This window comes from Macrobrachium nipponense, chromosome 14 (assembly GCF_015104395.2).
Source record: "Macrobrachium nipponense isolate FS-2020 chromosome 14, ASM1510439v2, whole genome shotgun sequence".
Lineage (NCBI taxonomy): Eukaryota > Metazoa > Arthropoda > Malacostraca > Decapoda > Palaemonidae > Macrobrachium > Macrobrachium nipponense.
The window spans coordinates 64484259-64506843 of record NC_087207.1 but is presented as its reverse complement, the minus strand read 5'-3'; the positions used below and the strand labels follow the sequence as shown (position 1 = coordinate 64506843).

Below are 22585 nucleotides of genomic sequence, written 5' to 3'. Positions count from 1 at the left end.
TTAGGTCAGTTCCAACTAGTAGGTTCCAGTCGGTTCCTTCATTTGCTGAAATCGATACACACCAAGGTTATGCCGGAATCAATCATTCGATTTACAAACTTGAAACTTCTGGAATAAACTACATAAGTTCGAAGAACAAACTTTTAATAAAATCACATTGCGCCAAGATTGTTAATCAAGTTGCATAAAACCTGAAATTATTTGAACGTTTATAGATATTCCGGAAAAATTTTAGAAAACTAGTTACAACGCCGCATAGTATGAAGCGTAACTGACAAACAAATGAGTCTGCTTTGGACGTAACGAATGCCAATAAGAAGACATCCATCCAAAAATAAACAACCAAGACGAGCTCTGATCATACGAGAAGAATCCAGGCATGTCAACAAAGGTCAGTTGAGTTGAGAGCTCGAAACTTCGAAACAGAACAGTCACCAGTGGTGTTTCATTTACCTTGCAGTGTCTTCAGCAAAATAACAGAAAGTGAAAAGCATTTATGATTCTCTAAACTATAGATGAAGTTATTAGTAACTTTTCAAGAATTATTTCTATTTATACATTCCTAAAACCAATAGTGATAAGTGTAATGCTTCTGTTACACAACAGTGTTAGTCTATTGAACAATTGAGGAAAGATATTACTTTGGTCCTTTATTTTTTTAACATTACAATTCTAAGGTTTATTGCAGTTCCCTGACGATTCTACACAGAACTCCATAATACAGTTCCTAGATAAAAAGAAACTATCTAGTTCGAATACTTTGAATCCAAGATATTCCGGTTTCACTGAACCGCAGAACCAGTTTCTCTCGTCTCGTATCGTCTCGTCTCCTCTCTCCTCCGGTCCTCCCTCCCCCCGGCCTCTTCAGTTGAAGTGACATGTTGAGCAGACGACACACATACTAGAAGGTTTACGGACGGCGCCTGCTTATTTTCACTAACGGAAACGACAGTTATCTCGTTGGCATCTGAGTGTACACCATTTTCAGGAGGTATATGAATCTATTCTAGTTTGGTTTCAGCAGTTTCTTTTTGTTCAGTCTGCGTCATCGTTAGTTATTTAGCCATAAACTTGAGTGAAAGGTGCCTACGTGACCTTCCATCCCCTTGGCCATGGAGGAGGATGCCAGCTGATGGCCCCCACGATATACCTAGTATGTTGCTTGCAATGTTTGTGCGCATTCACTCACTGATTCTGTGTATTCTCTTTTGTGGTATGAGTTTTTTCCAGTGGGTTTGCATTTTATGCACTGGGTAGCTATAGTGCTTAGTTTTATTTTCACGGACTTACTACTACCTAGTAGCTAGTAGCTAGTACTACTAGGCTACCTAGCTAGGTATACCTAGTAGTAGAACTGGACGATTCACCATAGGCCAACACTGCTCCGATACTAGGTAGTCTATTTTTATAGTACCAGATCAACCCCAAAGTAGCTCTGTGCACATGACGTTTTAGATAGTGTTGTACCTAGATTGCATTGATACATGTTTCGTGACCTTTACTGTAGTAGTCACTCGTGTAGAGTGACTGGAAACACTTATCAGCTGTTTGTTTAGTGGTCTCAAAAGTACCTGTGTTGAGGCCTGCCCTCACTAGGAAACAATGTTTGCAAACAATGTTTCCTGTCCAGACCTCAGTTGTCGTCAGGATGCTTGTCGGTGCAGTAGCCTCTGTATTCTACTTGGCAATATATTTTAATGCAATCGAGGACGGAAAAAGAAAGATAAAGCCTACCTTTCTTTTCCCATTTCTCTGTCGGTGTCCGATTAATACCATTTAGTACCTATAGAGAGGAATAAGGATTCAAAGGTGCATGTAACTTTTTCTTCAAAATCTAAATACTACTAATACATTTGATTGGGACAATACATTTGACACCCCAATCCCTAGGCTGTCATATTCGGAGGAATGTTCCTTGCAGTTTGTGCAGAGTTAGGTTACTGCCTGGAATTACTGTAGGTGACACTGGGAATGATTGTAGGGCTGCATTTTAGAGGGTTTAGGAAGGATATCGCTTATCATCGCTAACCTAATCGAGATTTGGCTAACCTAACACCAGCAAGCTGGCACTCTTACCTAGCCTGGCCTTGGCCTCCCCAGGACTGAAGACTGGAAGTCTGCCCTGAGTTACACTGTATGACCACCAGCCCATCCCCCAGTGTGCACATATCCTGACACTGCCTTTTGTATGGAAAACAATGTGACTTGTTAGGCTGGAAAACTGCATTTTTCATTCAGTTAGCCTAGCCTTATACCTAAGACTTGAATTTCAATTTTAAACTTTGTAGCAGAAGTTTGCTGGTAACCATATTGTAAAGCTACCTGTTACTATGGTAAATGACTGAGCAGCAACATAGCAGCCAACTCCTGAAAAAGTGCTTGAATGTGCTGCTATTTTGTAATTTAAGAGAAAACACTTCGAGAGGAGCATAGAGGTCTCTGTGTGCTGTCTGGATGGGCCACAGCTCTTGACTGGCAGCAAATTCAAGTACTATGTAGATTTTCGAGAAGATGACTGTTATGTTGCTGCTCAGTCATTTACCCTCTAGGTTTTGATTTTAATGAAAAATCCACTCTGCATGGCCACTGCTTAAAAGGCAATTTATGTTCATTCAAACTTTGTAGTAGTCACTAACCTAAAAATGAATATTTTTTCAAACAGTTTTTGGGTATATTTTGTAAAGAATCTTTTACAAAAGTGGACCCTTGTATGCTGAGACTACAATCACAGTTTTAACGTATGACACTTACCTGGCAGGTATATATATAGCTATATTCTCTGTTCCACCTGGCAGAAATTTTCAAAACTCGCGGCAAACGCTAGTAACCTATTAGTAGTTCAGGCAACCACCACCCCGTTACCGTGGCGCTAGCGCTAGGAACCGTTCCCAATTGGGCCAGATTTTCTCTGCCAGCCGAACCGGCAACATTGTTGGTGGTTCCCTGCTAGGATTTTCATTCTCGTTGCTGACTTTTCATGGATATTTGGTATTGTACTCGGAAACGTTAGCTTGGCATTCGCTTTGGATTGTTCTTTAAAGATGTCTGATACTGGAAGTATGTTTAGAGTTTGTGTAAAAGAGGGGTGTAAGGTAAGGTTGCCGAAAGCTTCGGTCGACCCTCATACCATTTGTAAGAAGTGTAGAGAGAATGTGTGTACTTGGGAGAATAGGTGTTTTGAATGTGAGAATTTATCAGAGAAGGAGTGAAGATATTTATGAAATATGTTGAAAGGCTTGAGAAAGATCGTGTAAGGAGATCTGTTTCTCGTAGTGAGAAGTCGAATTCTTCTAGCAAAAGGAGTGAATGTATTTCCTCTCCAGCTCCTTCTAACGTAGAATTGGTAGTTCCTTCTCCCCAGGTATCTCCTGCGCCCGCTGCTGTATCGGAGGAGGCGAACGATACACAGATCGTGAAGGTGTTCGCTGCCCTTGCGTCCATGGGCGACCAGATACAGCGACTTACGGATAAAGTTAGTGCTTTTGATGTCAGTGAAAGTGTAGTGGAGGGGGCGTCTGATCGTCTCTCTCGTGCTCCTAGACCTAGACCTCTGTCAAGCTCCCAGACCCAAGGGAGAAGGCATGTCGACAGTCGAAGGGAGGCGAGAGAGGTTTTGTCGCGGTCAGGCGTCCCTTCGAACAGTCCTGTTGCAAGTTCCCAGGCTGTTGCAGTTCGCCGCAGAAAAGGCGTAACTGGGAAGTGTGCGTCCTCGGATGGTTCGACTTCTGAGCGGGAACGTCGGTATGCAGTTGTGTCTCGCCCCCTCAAGAGGACTTTCAGGACATCGACCGCTCTCGAGAGACATGCTCAAGATCGTGAGGCTTGGAGTAGTCCTGAGGTGTTGTCCTCCTCGGAAGACGGGGACGCAGTTCCGATCAAGAGGAAGAGGATCTTTCGTGCTAAAGAGGACTTAGTACGGCCTTCTCGTCCTTGGATTTCGATGAGAAACTCTCCTCCATCTTCTTGTTTGTCTTCCCCTCGTCTCTCTCCGTCGGGTAGAGTACAAGATCGCTCTCCGTTACGTCGCAGTCCCGCTCGTAATCCTCCTCCTTCGTCCTCTGCCATTCAGGAAGATAGTACGAAGGGTTTCTTAAGGGAAATGCAGTCTAAGCTGGCAGTTCTTGTGAAGTCTTGGGATGCGCCTGTGCAGGCATCTTCGAGGCGGAAGGACGATTTCCTTCCCGTTAAGTCTTCTAAGAAGGAAGACAAGGACGCGTTCGCCGAGGACGCAGGACGCACTGGCGCTACGAGGACAGGCGATCGCTTGGTTATTCAGGACGCAGAACGCAGGAAGAAGAAAATGGTTTCGGAGGAAGCAGGACGCAAACGTCAGGACTCGGGATCAATTGTGGACGCAAGACGCAGGCGGCAGGAAGCAGATGTGTCTACGATGGACGCAGGACGCAGGCGGCAGGACATCGAGAGGCGGCAGGACGCCGATTCTTCGTTAGCCGCAGGACGCAGGCGGCAGGACGTTATTCCGTCAGCGAAGCGTCAACACGACAGTGATTTGCAAGACATTTCTTCAACAGAAGAGGATGGAATTAGTTGAGGAAAAAGAATATGGAACCTTCTTCAGATTACAAGATTCTGACTTCACGTCTTCTTTCTATTTTGAAGGGGAATTCAAACCGACAGCTCCTTTATCTCCCTTATCGCAGTTTTTCCAAGACTAGGACTCCAAAGAAGTCCTCTTTCCTTAAGATGACTCTGTCAATTTCGGCGAAGAAGGCCCTTCAACGTGTGAATGACTGGATGAAGGATAAGAAAGAAGCGGGCATAAAACTCTTTTGCTTTTCCACCACTAAGTTAGCATCGAAGTCAGGAGTATGGTACGCTACTGGAGAAAGTCTAGGCCTGGGAGTACCTGCCTCCTCCCAGGGGGACTTCTCCAGTATAGTAGACAGCTCACGCAGACAGGCGTTACAGTCTGCTAAGGTCTGGTGGACTTCGTCCGAGTTTGACCATCTTTTTAAAGGGATTTTTAGGACTTTCGAAGTCTTCAATTTCCTAGATTGGTCTTTGGGAGCACTGGCGAACTCCCTAGAAGAAGAAGATTCGCAGCTAAGAGCATTATGTCCTGCATGGACAAGGCTCTGAGAGACGGAATGAATGAACTGGCTTCTTTGTTCACAGCAGGAGTACTAAAGAAGAGATCGCTGTTGTGTTCTTTCGCTTCAAAAGGGGTTTCAAACTCTCAGAAATCGGAGTTGCTGTTCTCTCCCCTTTCGAAACAGCTGTTTCCTTCAGAGGTGATTAGGGATATAGCTCTCTCCCTTTCTCAGAAGGCCACTCAAGATCTTCTCTCGTCTTCAGTTAAGAGTTCTTACCATCCAAGTTGGTTAAGAAAACTCCAAAGGAAACTAGGCCTTCGCAACAGCCCTTTCGAGGCAGAACATTTCGCTCGACCCGCCTTTAGGGGTAAGAGAGTACCCACTAAAAGAGGAGCCAAGACCACCTCTAAAGAATGAGATATCAGTCCTCCAGACGACAGTGGGAGCCAGACTTCAAGGTTTTTGGGAAGTTTGGCAGAACATGAAGGCAGATCCCTGGGCTGTCAACGTAGCTCGGGAAGGGTACAAGATTCCTTTCTTGAAGAGACCTCTCGCAACATCTCCGAGAGCCCTCGGGGCAAATTACAACGATTTAGTGAAGAAAGCGGCTCTGTGGGAGCAAGTAGCTTCCATGCTAGAGAAAGGAGCCATAGAGCCTGTTCTGGATCACGAATCTCCGGGATTTTACAACCGGTTGTTCCTGTTGCAAAGTCCTCGGGAGGTTGGTTAGGCCAGTTCTGGATGTAAGTCAACTGAATCTTTTCGTAGAAAAGACCAAGTTCACTATGGAGACGAACGATTCAGTACTGGCAGCGGTACGTCCAGGGACTGGATGGTGACCCTGGACTTACAAGACGCATACTTTCATATTCCGATTCATCCAGGAAGCAGGAAGTATTTAAGGTTTGTGATTCAGGACAGGGTCTTTCAGTTCAAGGCCCTGTGCTTCGGCCTTTGCACAGCCCCCACCCCTAAGTGTTCACGAGGATGATGTCCAATGTGGCGAGATGGTTGCACTTAAGAGGGATCAGAGTGTCTTTTTATCTGGACGACTGGTTGATAAGATCCCAATCAAGAAGTCAATGTCTGGAGGACTTGAATCAAACAGTGAACTTAGCAAAAGACCTAGGTCTTGTGGTAAACATGGGAAAGTCTCAATTGAATCCCAACACAGATAGTTTATTTTGGGATCAGATATAGTCAGTGACTTTTCGGGCTTTTCCGTCCCCCGAAAGGCAAGCCCTATGCATTCGGAAGGTGCAGGACTTTCTAAAGAAAGACCGATGCTCAGCAAGAGAGTGGATGAGTTTACTGGGCACACACTCTTCGCTAGAGAGGTTCATTTCTTTAGGAAGACTGCACATGAGACCTCTACAGTTTTTCCTGAAGGATTCATGGCCAAGAAAATTGCAACCGGATTCCTTCCAGTTTCTAATTCCTGCCGAAGTGAAGGAGGAATTAAAGTGGTGGCTAACTCCAGGCAGGTTAGCAAGAGGGATGTCGCTTCAGCCCAGAAGAGCCCAGAACCTCATCGTTGTATTTCCGAACGCGTCGGACCGGCAGGGTTTGGGGATTGGCGACATTAGGTGGCCCTCCAAGAGGTGTCGGGACTTTTGGAGCAAGGAAGAAACAAGTTGGCACATAAACAGGAAGGAACTGATGGCAATTTTCTTGGCCTTGAAGCACTTCAGAGAGTTGATTCGAGACAAGACAGTGCAGATCAACTCGGACAACACCACGGCTCTGGCATACATCCGCAAACAAGGAGGGACTCATTCTTTTCCCCTTTACAAGCTGGCAAAGGAAGTTCTGCTTTGGGCGGAAGAGGAAAGCGTCGTGCTGCTCACCAGGTTTATACAAGGAGAGAAAAATGTGAGTGCGGACCTGTTGAGCAGAAGAGAACAACTTCTCTCGACGGAGTGGACGTTGCACATGGAGGTTTGCCAGAGCCTGTGGAAGTTGTGGGGCCGTCCGGTAGTAGATCTGTTTGCGACAGCCAGAACAAAAAGGTTACCAACCTATTGCTCTCCGGTTCCAGATCAGGAAGCAGTGGCGGTCGACGCATTCCTGATGGATTGGACAAACTTAGATGTGTACGCTTTTCCTCCGTTCAAGGTACTGGGGAAAGTTATGAAGAAGTTCAGGGAGAGCCAAGGAACGAGGATGACCTTAATAGCCCCGTTTTTGGTTTTGGCCGGCCCAAAGTTGGTTCACAGAGGTACTGGAATGGACAATAGATACGCCAAGGACTCTTAAGAGTAGATTTACTCCAGACAACCCCACTTCGACAAAGGTTTCACAAGAATACCCTCGCTCTGGGTGACTGCGTTCAGACTATCGAAAGTCTTGTCAGAGCGAGGGGATATTCTAGAGAGGTGGCCAGTGCAGTGGCTAGAGCCAGAAGAGCCTCCACAATCACAGTATATCAGTCGAAGTGGGAGAATTTCCGGAAGTGGTGTAAGAACAGGAAAGTGTCTTCATCCAGTACCTCTGTGACCCAAATCGCAGATTTCCTTCTATACTGGAGGAAGGAATTGGGTTTGTCAGTTTCGACAATCAAAGGTTATAAAAGTATGCTAACCTCAGTGTTTAGACACAGAGATCTAGACATCTCGAATAACTTAGACCTTAGAGATCTGATTAGGTCATTTGGTACCAAGAAACAACCCCAATGCAGGCCACCTGCTTGGAACCTCGATGTTGTCTTGAAGTATTTAACCTCTAGCAAATTCGAGCCTTTAGAGAAATCCTCTCTGAGAGATGTTGCTAAGAAAACTATCTTTTTAGTAGCTTTGGCAACCGCTAAAAGAGCTAGTGAGCTTCAGGCCATATCGAAGAAGGTGGGGTGGAGACATGGCAACGCAGTGTGTTTATTCCAAGAAGGTTTCTTGGCCAAGAATGAGAATCCAGCTAATCCTTGGCCAAGATCCTTTGAAGTTTTGGGTCTGTCTGAGTTAGTGGGTCATGAGCAAGAAAGAGTTCTCTGCCCAGTGAGAGCATTGCGTTTTTATATGGAAAGAACAAGAGATATCAGAGGGAATTCTGATGCTCTGTGGTGTTCAGTTAAAGACCCCAGTAGACCCATGACCGAAGAACGCTCTAGCCTTCTTCATGAGAGAGTTGATTAGAGAAGCTCATATGTTGTGTCAAGAGCAGAGCTTTGGTATTTTGAAAGTGAAGGCTCATGAAGTCAGGGCAGTTGCGACTTCATTAGCTTTTAAAAAGAATTTAGCCCTCAAGGAAATTATTGAATCCACATATTGGAGAACTAATTCAATATTTGCGTCTCATTATCTTAGGGATATTCAGACAACCTTTGATAATTGTCAGACGCTAGGTCCATACGTGTCCTCTGGTACAGTATTGGGCAAAGGAGTTACTACCCCATAACCTTCTTTAAGCTAGTTGATTTATTAGGTGATGGTGTTTGTGTTTTTGGTCGTCTGAGAAAAGTGTTCGGTACTTTTATCAGTCTTGTTAGTATTATCTTGTGATGGTGTGTGTGTAGTTCAGGTAAATGATCTATTACTAGCTTGAATGCCGTGGCATAAGAGGGCTGTACGGTTCTGTCAACACATTGGTCACGTCCAGTTGTCAGTTCCAGTCTTAGCTTCTTCAACATACAGGACACTTCCTTGTTGAGAGCTCCTAAGGTTTAAGCAGGCTTAGAGGCAGGACCTATGAAGTCAGCTACCTTAGCAGGTAAGGAACCTAGAGTTTTAATAATATTTTAATACTATTTTTATACTCTAATAATGTTGCTGTCTTTGACCCACCTCCAAATGTGTCAATCAGCTATATATATACCTGCCAGGTAAGTGTCATACGTTAAAACGAAGTTTTTATGTTAAAACAAAGTTTGATGTATACTTACCTGGCAGGTATATATAATTTAATTCCCACCCTCCTCCCCTCAGGAGACAGGGTTCAGAGAAAATCTGGCCCAATTGGGAACGGTTCCTAGCGCTAGCGCCACGGTAACGGGGTGGTGGTTGCCTGAACTACTAATAGGTTACTAGCGTTTGCCGCGAGTTTTGAAAATTTCTGCCAGGTGGAACAGAGAATATAGCTATATATATACCTGCCAGGTAAGTATACATTAAACTTTGTTTTAACATAAAAACTTCATTTTCTACAGTCAAGAAAATAAGGGATTGGCCAATCAATTTTAACTGATCACAGCCATACATTCGATATTTGTAAAATCACATTTATTAGTTACTTAGGCCTACACAAAATCTGGATCAACAGATAGTTGTTTTTAATTTTCTTACTCTCCTCCCTAATGTTAGCAACTTTAGTATGCATTTTTACAATGTAGAATTATGATACCTTTTTCTTTGATTTGTGACAAATTTTCCATAGCTGTAATCATGTCTTAATTTTAGCAAGGTATTCTTGCCATATATGACCGTACCTTTGATGGTAAACATTAAGTTGAAGTGATATTATTAGGTCTATGAAAACTGGATTACATTTCAATGTGTATTGCTTTAGTATTCATGGCAGCTGGTTTATCGAAATACTTGAATCCTTGCCCTCAGCATTCACAACATTCTGCAGATCATATGAGAACTCTCGGGTAGTTTGCAGAGCAACGGGATCAGGCTCTAACACCACTGAATGGAGGTGTAGTTCATTGTGTCTGAGATTCAGGGTTAATTGAAGGGGGCTCCATTTCAGTTGTGCCCATGTACTACAAAATGCACAATTGACCCCAGTTATGCCTTTGCCCAGTTGCCCAGTTAGCATGAACAGACAGCAAAACTTGTTGTGGGATGGAACATAAAATCACATTTTGTACATGAACTTCCCTGCCAGATATATATATACATAGCTTACGACTCTGACGTCACGACAGAAAATTTAAAACTCGCGGCACACGCTACAGGTAGGTCAGGTGATGTACCTTACCCGCCGCTGGGTGGCGGGTGTAAGAACCAATGCCCCTTTCCTGTCAGATTTTCTCTGTCGCCCGGCTTGACAGCATCTGTTGTTAAGTCCTCTCGATAGTGGATTTATTCTCGTTGCCGACGATTTTTGGATTGACTCTTTTTGTGAAGTACCCTTTGTCCGTTGGCTTGGCATACGCTATTTTGGATCGTTTTTTGGATTGTTCTTTGGTTTTTTCTTATAATGGCTGATATTGAGATTAAGAAATCTTCTATGTTTAGAGTATGTTCGATGAGTGAATGTAAGGTGAGGCTTCCTAAAGCTTCTGTAGATCCTCACAGTGTGTGTATGAGTTGTAGAGGGAATGAATGTTCTTTCATTAACCCCTGTAAAGAGTGTGAAAGGTTGGATGAGGATGGATGGAAGTCTCTTTCTTCCTATTTAAGGAAGTTAGAGAAGGATAGGGCTCGTAAGGCTTCTTCTAGGAGCTCGAGTAGATCGCGAGTTAGCGAACTTGATGTTGAGAACCCTATCGTAGACGTAGTTCCTTCTCCCGTTTCAGCCCCTGCTCCCAGCTTTGAACCTGAAGATTCGTGTTCGGAGATGGCTTCTTTGAGAGACACGGTAAGGAGCAATGAGAGCAAAGTACGCTCCCATAAAGGTAAGAGTGATAGTGCCAGTGAACAGTGCAGTGGAGGGTGCGTCTGACTGGCTCACTAACGCTTCCAGGCCTAGACCTCTTCCAGACTCCCAGACCCAGTGGAGGAGGAAAGTCGAAAGCCGCAGGAAGGTTAGGGAGAACCCCCACCGGTCAGGGGTCCCCTCGGCAGATCCTGTTGCTCGTTCTCAGGCTGCCTTGGATCAAACCAAGGAGGAGGTGTTGCGCCAGTGCTTCTTGTCATCTTCGTCGCCTTCTCCTAAGCGTAGATGGAGTCCTCTCGCCCTCTCAAGAGAACCTGGAAGGAACCTTGCGCCCTCCCTTCCAGCCCCGAATCCTTCTCGGAAGAGCCGGAGATCGAGCTTAAGAGAACCAGGAGATCTCAAGAATCCTCTTCTCCTTTCCACGCTCGGGCCTCTCCTCCAGTCGAAGAGTTTGAGAGATCGCCAGCGCGCATCTTGGCGGGTCTGCAGGGGCAGATTTCAGCTATGGCCGACTCATTAGCAGGGAGTTCTCGCCGTCGGAAGGACGTCTCACTCCTGGTGAAGAAGTCGAAGAAAGACTCTATGGATTTCTCGCCTCCTGCAGGAAGGGTTCAAGAGCCTCGCATTAGAGCCCCTTACATTCAAGAGAACCTCAGAGATCGCTCTCCGAGCAGGCGCTCCTCTCCCCCCAACAGGCGTCTTGAACATGACAGGCGCAAGGAGCTTGACAGGCGTTCTTCTCCGGAGTACCGCTCTTCTAGATTTAAACGAAGAATTGGAGGATCGATTCGCTTCTAGTAGGCGCTATTCACCAAAAACCCGCTCTACTTCCAGCAAGCGTCAAGAGCTTGACAGGCGCCAGGAACCTCGTATTTGCCAGGATCGTAGTAGGCGCACTTCGCCTGGAAGCCGCTCTCCTCTGGACAGGCGCCCGGAGTCTAGTAGGCGTTTTTCGCCAGGAATTCTCTCTTTGCCGGAGACTCGTTTGCCCTCTGTCAGACAGAGAAGATAGTAGGCGCCAGATAAGACAATCTCCGCCTGGTGATCGCTCTCGACTGGACAGGCGCACAGAGCCTTGCAAGCGCTTCGCGTCTGATAGACGCTCTTCTTCGGAAGGCTTTTCTCCTCGTGACAGGCGTCAAGAGCCTGGCAGGCGCATAGAGACTGACAGGCGCCAAGAGCCTAGCAGGCGCAAGGAGCCTGATAGGCGCTCTTCTCCTACCAGGCGCTCTTCAGTTGACTCGGACATGGATATGGACAGGCGTGCCTCCTCTAGTAGGCGCTCCCTTAGTAGGCGCTCTCCCAGGAAAAGCTCCCCTCCAGGCAGCCGATCTTCCAAACGTCATTCTTCGGAAGAGGGACATGGTGCTTCCGAGGAAGATTTGCCAAGGGATTCTTCGGTTTCCTCTTACAAGAGACTGACCGACCTCTTCTTGCAAGAATTTGGGGATTCCCTTTCTGCTGTTCCTCCTCCGTCTCTTCCTTCCTTATTTTCTATGGCTAAGACTACGAAGACGTCGTCGGTTGTGAAGATGAAACCTACGGTTTCGATGAAGAAGGCGCTTAAGAGCTTTGATGATTGGCTGGTCTCTAAGGAGGAGAAGGGGAAGACCATTTTTTCTTTCCCACCTTCCAAGCTTACGGGAAAGATGGGATTCTGGTATGAGTCGGGGGAGCCTTTGGGTCTGACCCTTCCCTCTTCGGCAGACTCGGACTTCTCTTCGTTGGTGGATTCCGCGCGTCGCTCGGACTGTCGACCGCTCCCCAGGTGTTCACTAGAGTGTTACCTTGGTTTCAGCTAGGGCACGCTCAAACGTAATACATCTTTTTAGGCATCTCGATGATTGGCTGGTCCTGGCGAACCCTCGCTCACAGTTGCTACAGGACAGGGATCAACTCCTCGAGTTTTGATGGGATCTTGGGATCCTGATAAACCTGGAGAAGTCAGATCTCGAACCCAAGCAGAGGACGTTGTATCTGGGTATGCTGATAGATACTGTAGCAGCTAGAGTCTTCCCCTCGGACTCTCGTATCAGCAAGTTCAGAGAGGTAGTGTGACTGTTCCTGTCAAGACAGGAGCAACCTGTCCGGCTTTGGCAAGTCATGATCAGTCACCTGTCGTCCTTGGAGAAGCTGGTCCCTCACGGTCGGCTACACCTGTGGTCTCTTCAATGGAAACTCGGGACTTTTGGTCCCAGTGAAGAGATCCTCAGTCTCCTCGTTCCTCTCTCACAGGAGGTAAGGGAGGACCTGCATTGGTGGATGGACGACAGGAACCTCACGGTAGGAGTGGATCTGACCACTCCCCCTCCGGACATGCTCCTATTCTCGGATGGATCGAACGAGTGTTGGGGCACACACCTGGAGGAGTTGCTGACTGCAGGTGTGTGGAACGATCGCGACCAGCACCTTCAGATCAATGTTCTCGAACTCAAGGCAGCCTTCCTGCCTCTCCAAGAGTTTCGGGAATGAGTGATGGGACACTCGATTGTGTTGATGAACGACAATACCACGGTAGTGGTATATATCAACTAGCAAGGGGGACTTGTCTCCCTCGAGCTCCACGGGTTGACAATGCAGGTGCACTAGTGGGCCTTGGCTCACGCAGTGGAGCTGTTAGCCAGATACATTCCGGGCAAGAGGAATGTAGTGGCAAACAAGCTCAGCTACCAGAATCAGGTTGTAGGAACCGAGTGGTCCCTACACCAGGATGTAGCGGAAAGGCTCTTCAGCCTATGGGGGCATCCAGTTAGACTTGTTTGCCACCCAGAACAACACGAAGGTGGAGATCTTGTGTTCGGTTGTACTGGACCTGTGGGCAGCTGCAGAAGATGCATTCCAACATCCATGGGACAAACTGGATGTGCACGCCTTTCCCCCGTTCTGCCTGATCAACACCGTGCTCAACAGGGTGCAGATCACACTGGGGTGGGACGCACACCTGGAGGAGTTTCTGACTGCAGGTGTGTGGAACGATTACGACAAGCACCTTCACATCAACGTTCTTGAACTCAAGGCAGCCTTCCTGGCTCTTCAAGAGTTTCGGGAACAAGTGATGGGACACTCAGTGATGTTGATTAGCAACACCACCACGGTAGTGGCATATATCAACAAGCAAGGGGGACTTGTCTCCCTTGAGCTCCACAGCTTGACGAGGCAGGTGCACGAGTGGTCCTTGGCTCATGCAGTGGAGCTGTCAGCCAGATACATTCTGGGCGAGAGGAATGTAGTGTCAGACAAGCTCAGCCGCCAGAATCAGGTGGTGGGAACCGAGTGGTCCCTACACCAGGATGTAGCGGGAAGGCTCTTCAGCCTTTTGGGGGCGTCCATTCATAAACTTGTTCGCCACCCGGCACAACAGGAAGGTGGAGATCTTCTGTTCGGTTGTACCGGACCTATGGGCGGCTGCGGAAGACACATTCCAACATCCTTGGCAACCTGGAAGGGTACGCCTTTCCCCCGTTCTGCCTGATCCGCGCCATGCTCAACAGAGTGTGGATCACACAGAATCTGAGGATGATTCTGGTGGCACCCATGGGCCTCAGGCCGTTTGGTATCCCAACCTCCTGGCTCTTCTCGCCGAGGCACCGAGAGAGATCCCCCCGTGGCACGACACGCTGTCTCAGCCACACATAGAATGGTACCATCAAGCAGTGGAGTCCATGTCATCACGCTTCAAGGTTATCCACCATTTCTTGTGAGCGAGAGGCTTTTCATGACGAGCAGCGACAGAGATAGCTGGATACCTCGGGAAGTCCTCTGCGGCAGTTTACCATGGGAAATGGGCCGTGATTGGTAACACTAGAATTTGTCCCGGAATTCATAGCGAAGACTGAATCCTGCGGTCCCTGACACCCAATTCAAGTCCTTCTCCATCCCCTCCCACAATGACTTGGTTGATAATGATCCAGATGAAATGCTACCCTGTCCAGTTAGAGCGCTACAGCGCTACCTGAGGAGGACTCGACATCTTCGGCCTGAGTGTTGACGACTTTTCGTTAGCACTGGAGGCCCCAAGGAAGAGGTGTCGAAGAGCACTATCTCTTTCTGGCTTCGTGAGACGATCAGGAAGGCGTACTCTGCCGCAGGCAACGACACCGGTGCCCTTCGTCCGAGAGCTCACAAGCTCAGGGGTATTGCCCCCTTCCCTTGCGTTCCGGAAGAACCTGTCGGTTCAGCAGGTTTTTAAGGCGGGAGTCTGGGTGTGGCAGTCTACCTTCACCTCTCATTACCTTCGGGATGTTGCCCACAAGTCCTTGGACGCCTTCTCCTTGAGACCAGTGGTGGCTTCTCAACAAGTTGTGTAGCTTACCCAGCTCCTCTAACAGGAGAGGTTAGCATCTGGTCTCGTTTTACAGTATGATTGGATATAATTGCAGAGTGACTGGCTCTGCTTCGTTCCTTTCATCCTACTCTTTCCCTTCGGGCAGAGAGTATGCGGACCGTTACATGCTGGACCAAGCACAATGCAGGTAAGACACTCCTTGGAGTATCCTTTCTATTCCTTTATTAGCAATAGAAACACATTCCTCCCCGTTTCCCTGACAAGGCGGGAAATAGGGGGTCCCAGACATAAGACAAACCCATTGCCTTATATTTGCCTTATTGTCTCCGACATATGGTTCTTCGCTTTCCCCACAGAATGCCAGAAAACTCCCAATCATTCATTCATTCTTCGCTTTCCCCTAAGCACGAATTACGCTTCACTCCTTAAGGAAAAGCCCAGAAGACTTGTCTCTGATCTCGTGGTTCCCTAACCCCGATCAAGAGTCGGTGGAGGGTCCCTCTCCCTCACTCTAAAGACCGGGAGAGGAGCCCAGGTAGGCTGAACTCCAGTTGGTTCAGTAGCTCACTCAGATTCCTCCCACCAATCAGTGAGTCTTCCTACTGTAAAAGACTGATGGTTTGTATACCGTGTCGGAACAAATCACAATTTTTGAAAGTAAATTGTATTTTTCCTAACTATACAAACCTAGGTCCTTTACACATACTGCCCACCTCATGCCACCCCTCCATCTGTTACTTGGGCCGAAAGCAAATTGAACCTCAACCCCGGTCTTGGCATAACCAACAGCTGGACGGTAGTTAACTACCGCACTGTCTTGTTTATAAGTTCAGCGGCTGTGTCCAGGCTTCGCCTAAAGTAATTCCTATTGTAAAGGACCTCGGTTTGTATAGTTAGGAAAAATACACTTTACTTGAAAAAATTTTGAATATTTATATTGCTTTAAAAACTTAGGCTATGCTTATTTTCCTTTTTGGAAGTAGTTCAAAGGTAAGGGCACATGTTGAACTTTTCACTGTGATACATCTTCAGGCAACTTCTCATAAATCACTGTAGTCATTTTACTTGTGGCACTGTATTTTTTGTAGCATTGAAATATGGTGGATGCCTCCATGGGAGCAGAGTGCCTTATAAATATATTTATAATAAGATGATGTATCCAGGGAATCCAAAATCAGAAAACTAGACGGAAAGCGGTCATGCTAGAGTGGCAAACATTGAAAGGAACTGCGAATAATTTTTTAGAAATTTATTTCACATAACTTTATCTGTTTTCTGTAACCCATATTCTGTATTATGTATAATGATTGCAGTGTAAACTAGTGATTGCACCTGTCCATGCTGCATACAGTGCAAAGATTAATACTTAAATTCAAGAAAACCTTATGTTCATGCTATGACTTATGAGTGAAGATTTTTTTCAGTCTTTTCTTGGTATATGTAGATCACAAAAATTTATTTTCTTTATATATTTCAGATGTCCTTGGAAAAACTTGAATTAGATGTGGCTTTGAAGTTAGCCATTGTTGATAAATCTTTAACAAAAGTAGAGGATTATCGGAAGCAATTGCAAGAAAATGCCAGGAAGGTAAGTCATACTGATTAGAATCATACCAGAGTACCATACCAAGGACTTATCGAAATTTATGGCAATTTATTTATCACCATTTTTTGAAGCTAGGTCCAGTAGGACATCCTTAAAAAGTATCATTGTACTGACAAATAATACGAATACTCCAACCCTCAAGTGATAAAAGTATTACCATACTGTTACCAAATTTTTAAAAGATAAATTGTATATGTTACACAATAAGAATGATGTATGACCAATTTTATTTTGTTGAGCTAGTATGGAAGGTTTTTTTTGAATGAAAGGTAAAAATTTGGCTAGGAAGGTAAAGTTGGGTAGTTTGGTAGGGGAAGACATGGAAGAACAGATGAAAAGTAAATGACAGGAAAGCACCCATATCACAGGCCAAAGGGCCAGTGGAAAGTGAACGTTGCTCACAGTTTTACTTCCGACACCAATAGGTGCAACTCATGTAGAGGAGTCAAATTGATTATATTAACCATCTCTTTAGGGGGTTGCCCCTTACAATTTGACCTCTCACTATGCTCCACTGTAGATGTTTCTTGGTGTCTTCGCAGTGTTCATTTAACCGCAGCTGTAGTGCTTTGACTTTTACTTTTTATCCATCCCTTTTGGTCTTTTCCTACTTAGCTGTACAACTATTACTTTACCCCAGGTCAAATTTTCAGTTCTTATTTAAGAATAAAGTAATTTGGTAAGTCCTGTGGGATTGTAGATGTAACTCACTAGTTTCAATAAATCAATTTATATTGATAAGAATGATATACAGCCAGTCCCAGTTTATGGGGGGGGGGGGGGTTCCTTTCTCAGGATGGTGCTGATAAGCGAAAACCACCATTAACCGAAACTCGGCAGCTTTTGGCAGTGAGTTTCAGTTAATGTTACCGATAACTGGTCAGTGGCACCTCTGTTAGGTTTCTTCTAGCTCCATAACTCCATTATCAGCCTTATATGGCGCCAATAACCAAAACCCAGCCTGTTATGGCACCATAAATCTCAGATTTTTATGGAAAACGGGATCTCCATTAACCTAGACCGCCGATAACTGGGACTGCCTGTATTAACACACATCAGGCATAAAAAAAAAGAATAGAAAAGTAGAGGTAATAAGTTTAGAGTTATTTAGTGTACTATACTGTAATGATACATTTTATATTTGCAGGTGAAGGAAGATATTCACGAAGCTGTTGATCGTCAAGTTGTAGCACTCAGGGGACGGGAACGTCAGTTGGTTCGCCAAGTTGAGGTAAGGACATTGCTTACTACTGAATGGAACATATATATTCTTGAATAACATAGACCATCTGGATAATTTTGTATTATGCAGCTGCTTATAGCACTGGGCCCTTTCCTGAAAATCTGCCGTTATGAATTAGGGCTGTTTGTGATCTTGTTCTTCAGCTTTGTTCTGAATTTTAGAAAAAAAAAAAGAATATTCATATTTTCCTCCAAGTAGGATGGGTAGTGCCATCAAGACACCTCACATGCAGCATTGAAGGCATTACTTAAGGATCTTTGCAGCATCCCTTTGGCCCTTAGCTGCAATAAAATTTTATTCCTTTTGCTTTACTTCTGTTCATATTCTCTTTCCTGTTCATATTCTCTTTCTTCATTTTTCACTTTCAATCCTCCATTCATGTTCTCTTTCTTCCATTTTACTTTCCACCCTCTCTTGAAAATTGTTTCATTCATAGTGCAAGTGTTACACTTTTAAAACCTTTTTACTCTCTAATTTCCTTTTTGAAGCCTATTGACCTCATAGGTCTTAGCACTTGGACTTTGGCTTGAATTCTGAATTCCATTCCACATTCCTTTCCTTTTTGAGCTTTTGGTGTTTTCAGTGTACAAATATAATGCCAAACTAACATGAAACCGTATTTCAACTTTTTAAAATTTACTGTTTACTATCAGTATAGGTTACTGAGGTTGGATCCGTGGAATGAATCCACAGTTAACATTAATCATAGCTAATATGAGAAAAAAAATTGATATAATTAATGATTAGTAAAGAAAAAAAATTGTTAAAAGGCCATTATACAGTAAAGAAAGTAAATTATATCATTGAAAGAGTTACGTACAAATAAAATGCAAAAGTTTCATAAAAGAAACTAACCAAGTTTCCACTCAAGCGGCAGCTTAAATTTAAAATATTGCAGTAGCGGGAATACTGGGAGCAACTTAGCAAATATTTCCGTTGTATTTCTCAGGGGTTTGCTGCAGCTTTGTGTACTGATTTTTGGTTATGTGGCTGGATTTCAGTGAAGTATTATTGCTCATTTGAGTAGGCTTTAAGCTTTCAGGATAATTTTTTATAGTTCTTTAATAGTAATTAGTTTGTCTGATTCAAGTTCACCCAGTTTTGCTATTGTAGCAAAAGTTGTAAACTAGTTTAATTGAATCTTCATATGATTCTCATACAATTTTCAGGCAATAGTGGGCAGAAATGTAGTAGGGAGAAAAATGTAATAATTAGCAAGAGTAAAAAGGACTTATCTGAACTAGACAATTATAGAGGGATAGAAAGTGGAAAGCAGCTTCTAGAGCTGAGAAACAAACTTCCCTTACCCTAAAATTTCACCCTAGCTTAGGTTAGAAGATAACTCTGCTATTCCTTCTCTCCCTCTTCCTAATTTTTCCCCTGCTACTAGCCCTCCTATTTTTAATCCACCTACTCCCATGCCAGGCTCCCTAGCTTCAGTACCCAATGCTATTGCCAGTCTAGAGAATTAACCTATTAGTGGAATTCAGTGGCAGTTACGTGTTAGTGAAGTAGGTGGCTACTCTTCTGATTCTCCAAGGCGACGGTCCCTGTCATACTCCACTAAACTTGGGAGGAGTCATACCAGTGGTCCAAGGAAGGCTGGTGGGATTTTGCCTATGGGTAGTCCCTCTCCCCCTCCCCCCAAACCATACCTGTTATATAGTCCTGGGTATCGGTAGAGTTGGTGTCACTGTCCTGCTCCCCAAACCCAGGGAGAAGATATACTAAGTCCAAGGGAGGCCGATGGGTTTGTCCACAGGTAATTGCTCCCTTAGTCAAGCCCATGGCATGATCCCAAGCGCTGTCAGACAACCATTGAAAATATGTCTCATTAAGAGTGCACCAAGTTTTTGTACGGGTACTTCAAATGTCGTATAAACGTACAGTAGTTGAAGGTATCATACAAATGGCAGGTAAAGGAACTTATGTATGTCTTATCAGCAGTCAGGCCTACCTTTTGCTCAGTCTGCTGCAAGACTCCTGCTTATGTAGAGGTGACTCATGGCTCAACTGCCACGCCACTACAGGCAATTCCAGTTAGTTGTTATAAGAAGACCTATATACTAGCCCACAGCCTTCTTGTAGTTACGCTGTAGTTGTATAGGACATGGCCACTTAGCGCCTTTTCCAAACTCCCAGCACAGTGTTACCAGATCTTATTTGTTGTTCGATGCTAAACCATAGGAAATAATGCTAAATCTGTCACTATGCACCCACTTCCGAGCCCTAAGCACCCACTCCCAGGCTTGTTTCTCCTCTCTTGTTCTTACTAGTTTTCAAGAATTTTCTTCATGAGATGGGAGATTGATTTTTAGCTAAAAAAAAAAGAGCAGGGAAAGCCTATTTTGCTTTTCCTCCCTCACTTTTAATTCAGAGGAGATATTTATCTGTCGTTACCAGGGAAGCTCCTTCTTTGGGAGCTGCTGCCTCCTCAACAGGGTACTAATCTGTTCTCATTGACTTCTCGATGGTCTTGTTGGCGAAGATAATTTTTCTTTAATGGAGGTACACCACCTTGTTAGGAATGTTAAGGTGTTTTGAAGTTTTTAGCTTCCTTGTCTTGACAGTGGGAACACAGGCCAAGAAGATTGTACACTTCCAAGCATTTTCAGGCACCTCAACTGGCTAGAAGTCTTGTCCAGTGGAAACATGAAAATTGGGGATGACTAGTTTTTTATATATATATATATATTTTTATTATATAATAGATATATATATATATAGATATAATATCTATATAGACTGGTATATATATAGACTGGGAGTACTTAAGAAATGAGAACTTTGGTGCTCCTTCATCACTAAGGGAGTCACTCAAACACAGAAATTGTCTCTGTTATTTTCTCCCCTGGACCAACATCTCATCCGCAGGGTTTAGGAAATTGCGTCCGACATTCAGAAGTAGACGCAAGATCTGTTGACCCCTTTCCTCCAAGTGTTCCTAAGATTCACCTGCCTTTGCTTCCAAAATGGCATTTTCATCATCTTCAGAAGTCTCCGTTGACCCTGTCACTAGAGATCCTCTGTTTGCGGATCAGTCTCAACTCTCGGACTCTTCAGGCTTTTCTCTCTGCAAGAGAATCTCAGTGGGCCTCCAGATAGTTCACTAGTTTCTAGCTCTTTCGTCTTGCTTGGCCCATCAGTGGATGATCTTACTGGAGACTCATTCGTAGGCAATTCTCATAGGAAAGTTTTGCAATTCTTCCACAAGGATAATAGGGCAACAAAACACAGCATGGCTCCTGCTGGTTTCCCATTACTCAGTAGCTCAAGTTGGACTGCAGTGTGACTATCTGAACGCTGAGCGCCCAGTGCCTATTAAGAAACTCCCTCCAAAATGATGCTCTCTTCATCATCCAAGAAAGCGTGGAAGGAAGTTGATAATTGACTTTCAGCTAAGAGGGAGCAAGGCAAGCAGCCTTCATTTCTCCCTCTCACATAGTCCGTAGGAGGTATCTGTCCTTTGTAACTGCAGAATCTCCTTTGGGAATCTGCTTCCTCCCAAGGGGACTTCTTCGGCCTCATCTAATCTTCCCAATGCTCTTATTTTTCATTGGCGAGGGTTGTTCATTTGTGATGAATCTTTCCTACTGTTAAATTTAGGTATATTTCTGTGCCGATTAGGTGAGTCGGCATTCAAGCAAAAAATTGAATGGCTGGCTGGATGACTGTCTAGTTTACCTGTTCTCCACCAGGTGAGTTTCGTATTTTTAGATCGTCGGAATTCTCCTTGCCGCGACTGTTGGCATTCTATGAAGTTTGGCTGTTTTACACCTGTTTACAGCATTGTAATTTAATTTTTTTAGGACATCTTCCACCGGAAGCAAAACCAATAACATCAGGCTATGCAGGAAAGATTTTGGTGTAACCAAGATGTTGAAATTGGAAGTGGATCAACATTTGGTTTGTACTATACTTGCAAGGGTTCAGTGTGTAATCTTGGAACTAGTAGATGTTAAGAATGTACGGAATTGTTCTGGGAAATTTATGCCCGAATATGTCAGATATAAGAAAGACGGGAAACTAATAGATTGTGAAAGCAAGTAGTTAGGGCAGGACTTAAACCTGTCAGTTCTATCCTACTTAGTGTCCCTTCATCTGTAGTATCCCTACTCAGACTAGGCATTTTGGTAGCGCTAATACAAGTAGTTGTCAACTTACAACCATAATTGGTTCCAACCAACCAGTCGTAAATCGAATTGGATGTAAGTTGGCCCATGTTAATTTACCATAAGAATATTATATACTAGCCTAGCCTACACTAGGGTAATCGGTACCATCTTTACATGTAGGGTAGCCTAGCTTACACTACACAGCATACTTTATACATATATGGCACATTAATTATTAATTTAAGCTAATTCTCTTGGTACAATGCACATTGGCTTATGATAATTCAGTACAAAGAGAAATTGAATAACATTTAAACAAGTTAAACTTGCGTATACGATGATGATGTTTTCTTGGTACATATATCGTATATATACGAATACAGTAACCTAGCTTACAGTGTACTGTATACTACATAGACCATATAATTTAGTAATTTATTAATAGTACAGTTGAACCTCTTAAAACCGGCATTCTATGGTTCGAAAACTCTCGTGGTTCGGGTTGATTCTAAATTAGCAGCCATTAGATTGTTCCACTGCCACCAGGGACGCGCCACGTATTGTTTATAAATTCAAGGCAGCAAAAATTATGCCATATATCCTTTGTTTGTATGAAAAATAGTTGTTAGTAATGTAAATATGGGAAGTCAAATATGTTTTTGATATTAACCTGGGAAGAATACATATATATTTTTTAAATATTCCACTTGTGAAGGCTCAACCAAGCCAAAACTTTTAACTTTTAAT

At 44.4% G+C, this 22585-nt stretch overlaps 1 protein-coding gene across 1 annotated transcript in view; it reads left to right on the top strand.

Annotated features, from left to right (window-relative positions):
- The first annotated feature begins 832 nt into the window (after positions 1 to 832).
- LOC135226568 (nuclear receptor coactivator 4-like) overlaps positions 833 to 22585 on the top strand; it is a 70939-nt gene continuing 49186 nt past the window's right edge. The window contains 3 exon segments of the mRNA XM_064266251.1: positions 833 to 991; positions 16352 to 16462; positions 17628 to 17711. Of these exon segments, the coding sequence (XP_064122321.1) occupies positions 16352 to 16462; positions 17628 to 17711 (195 nt within the window). The 5' untranslated portion in view covers positions 833 to 991.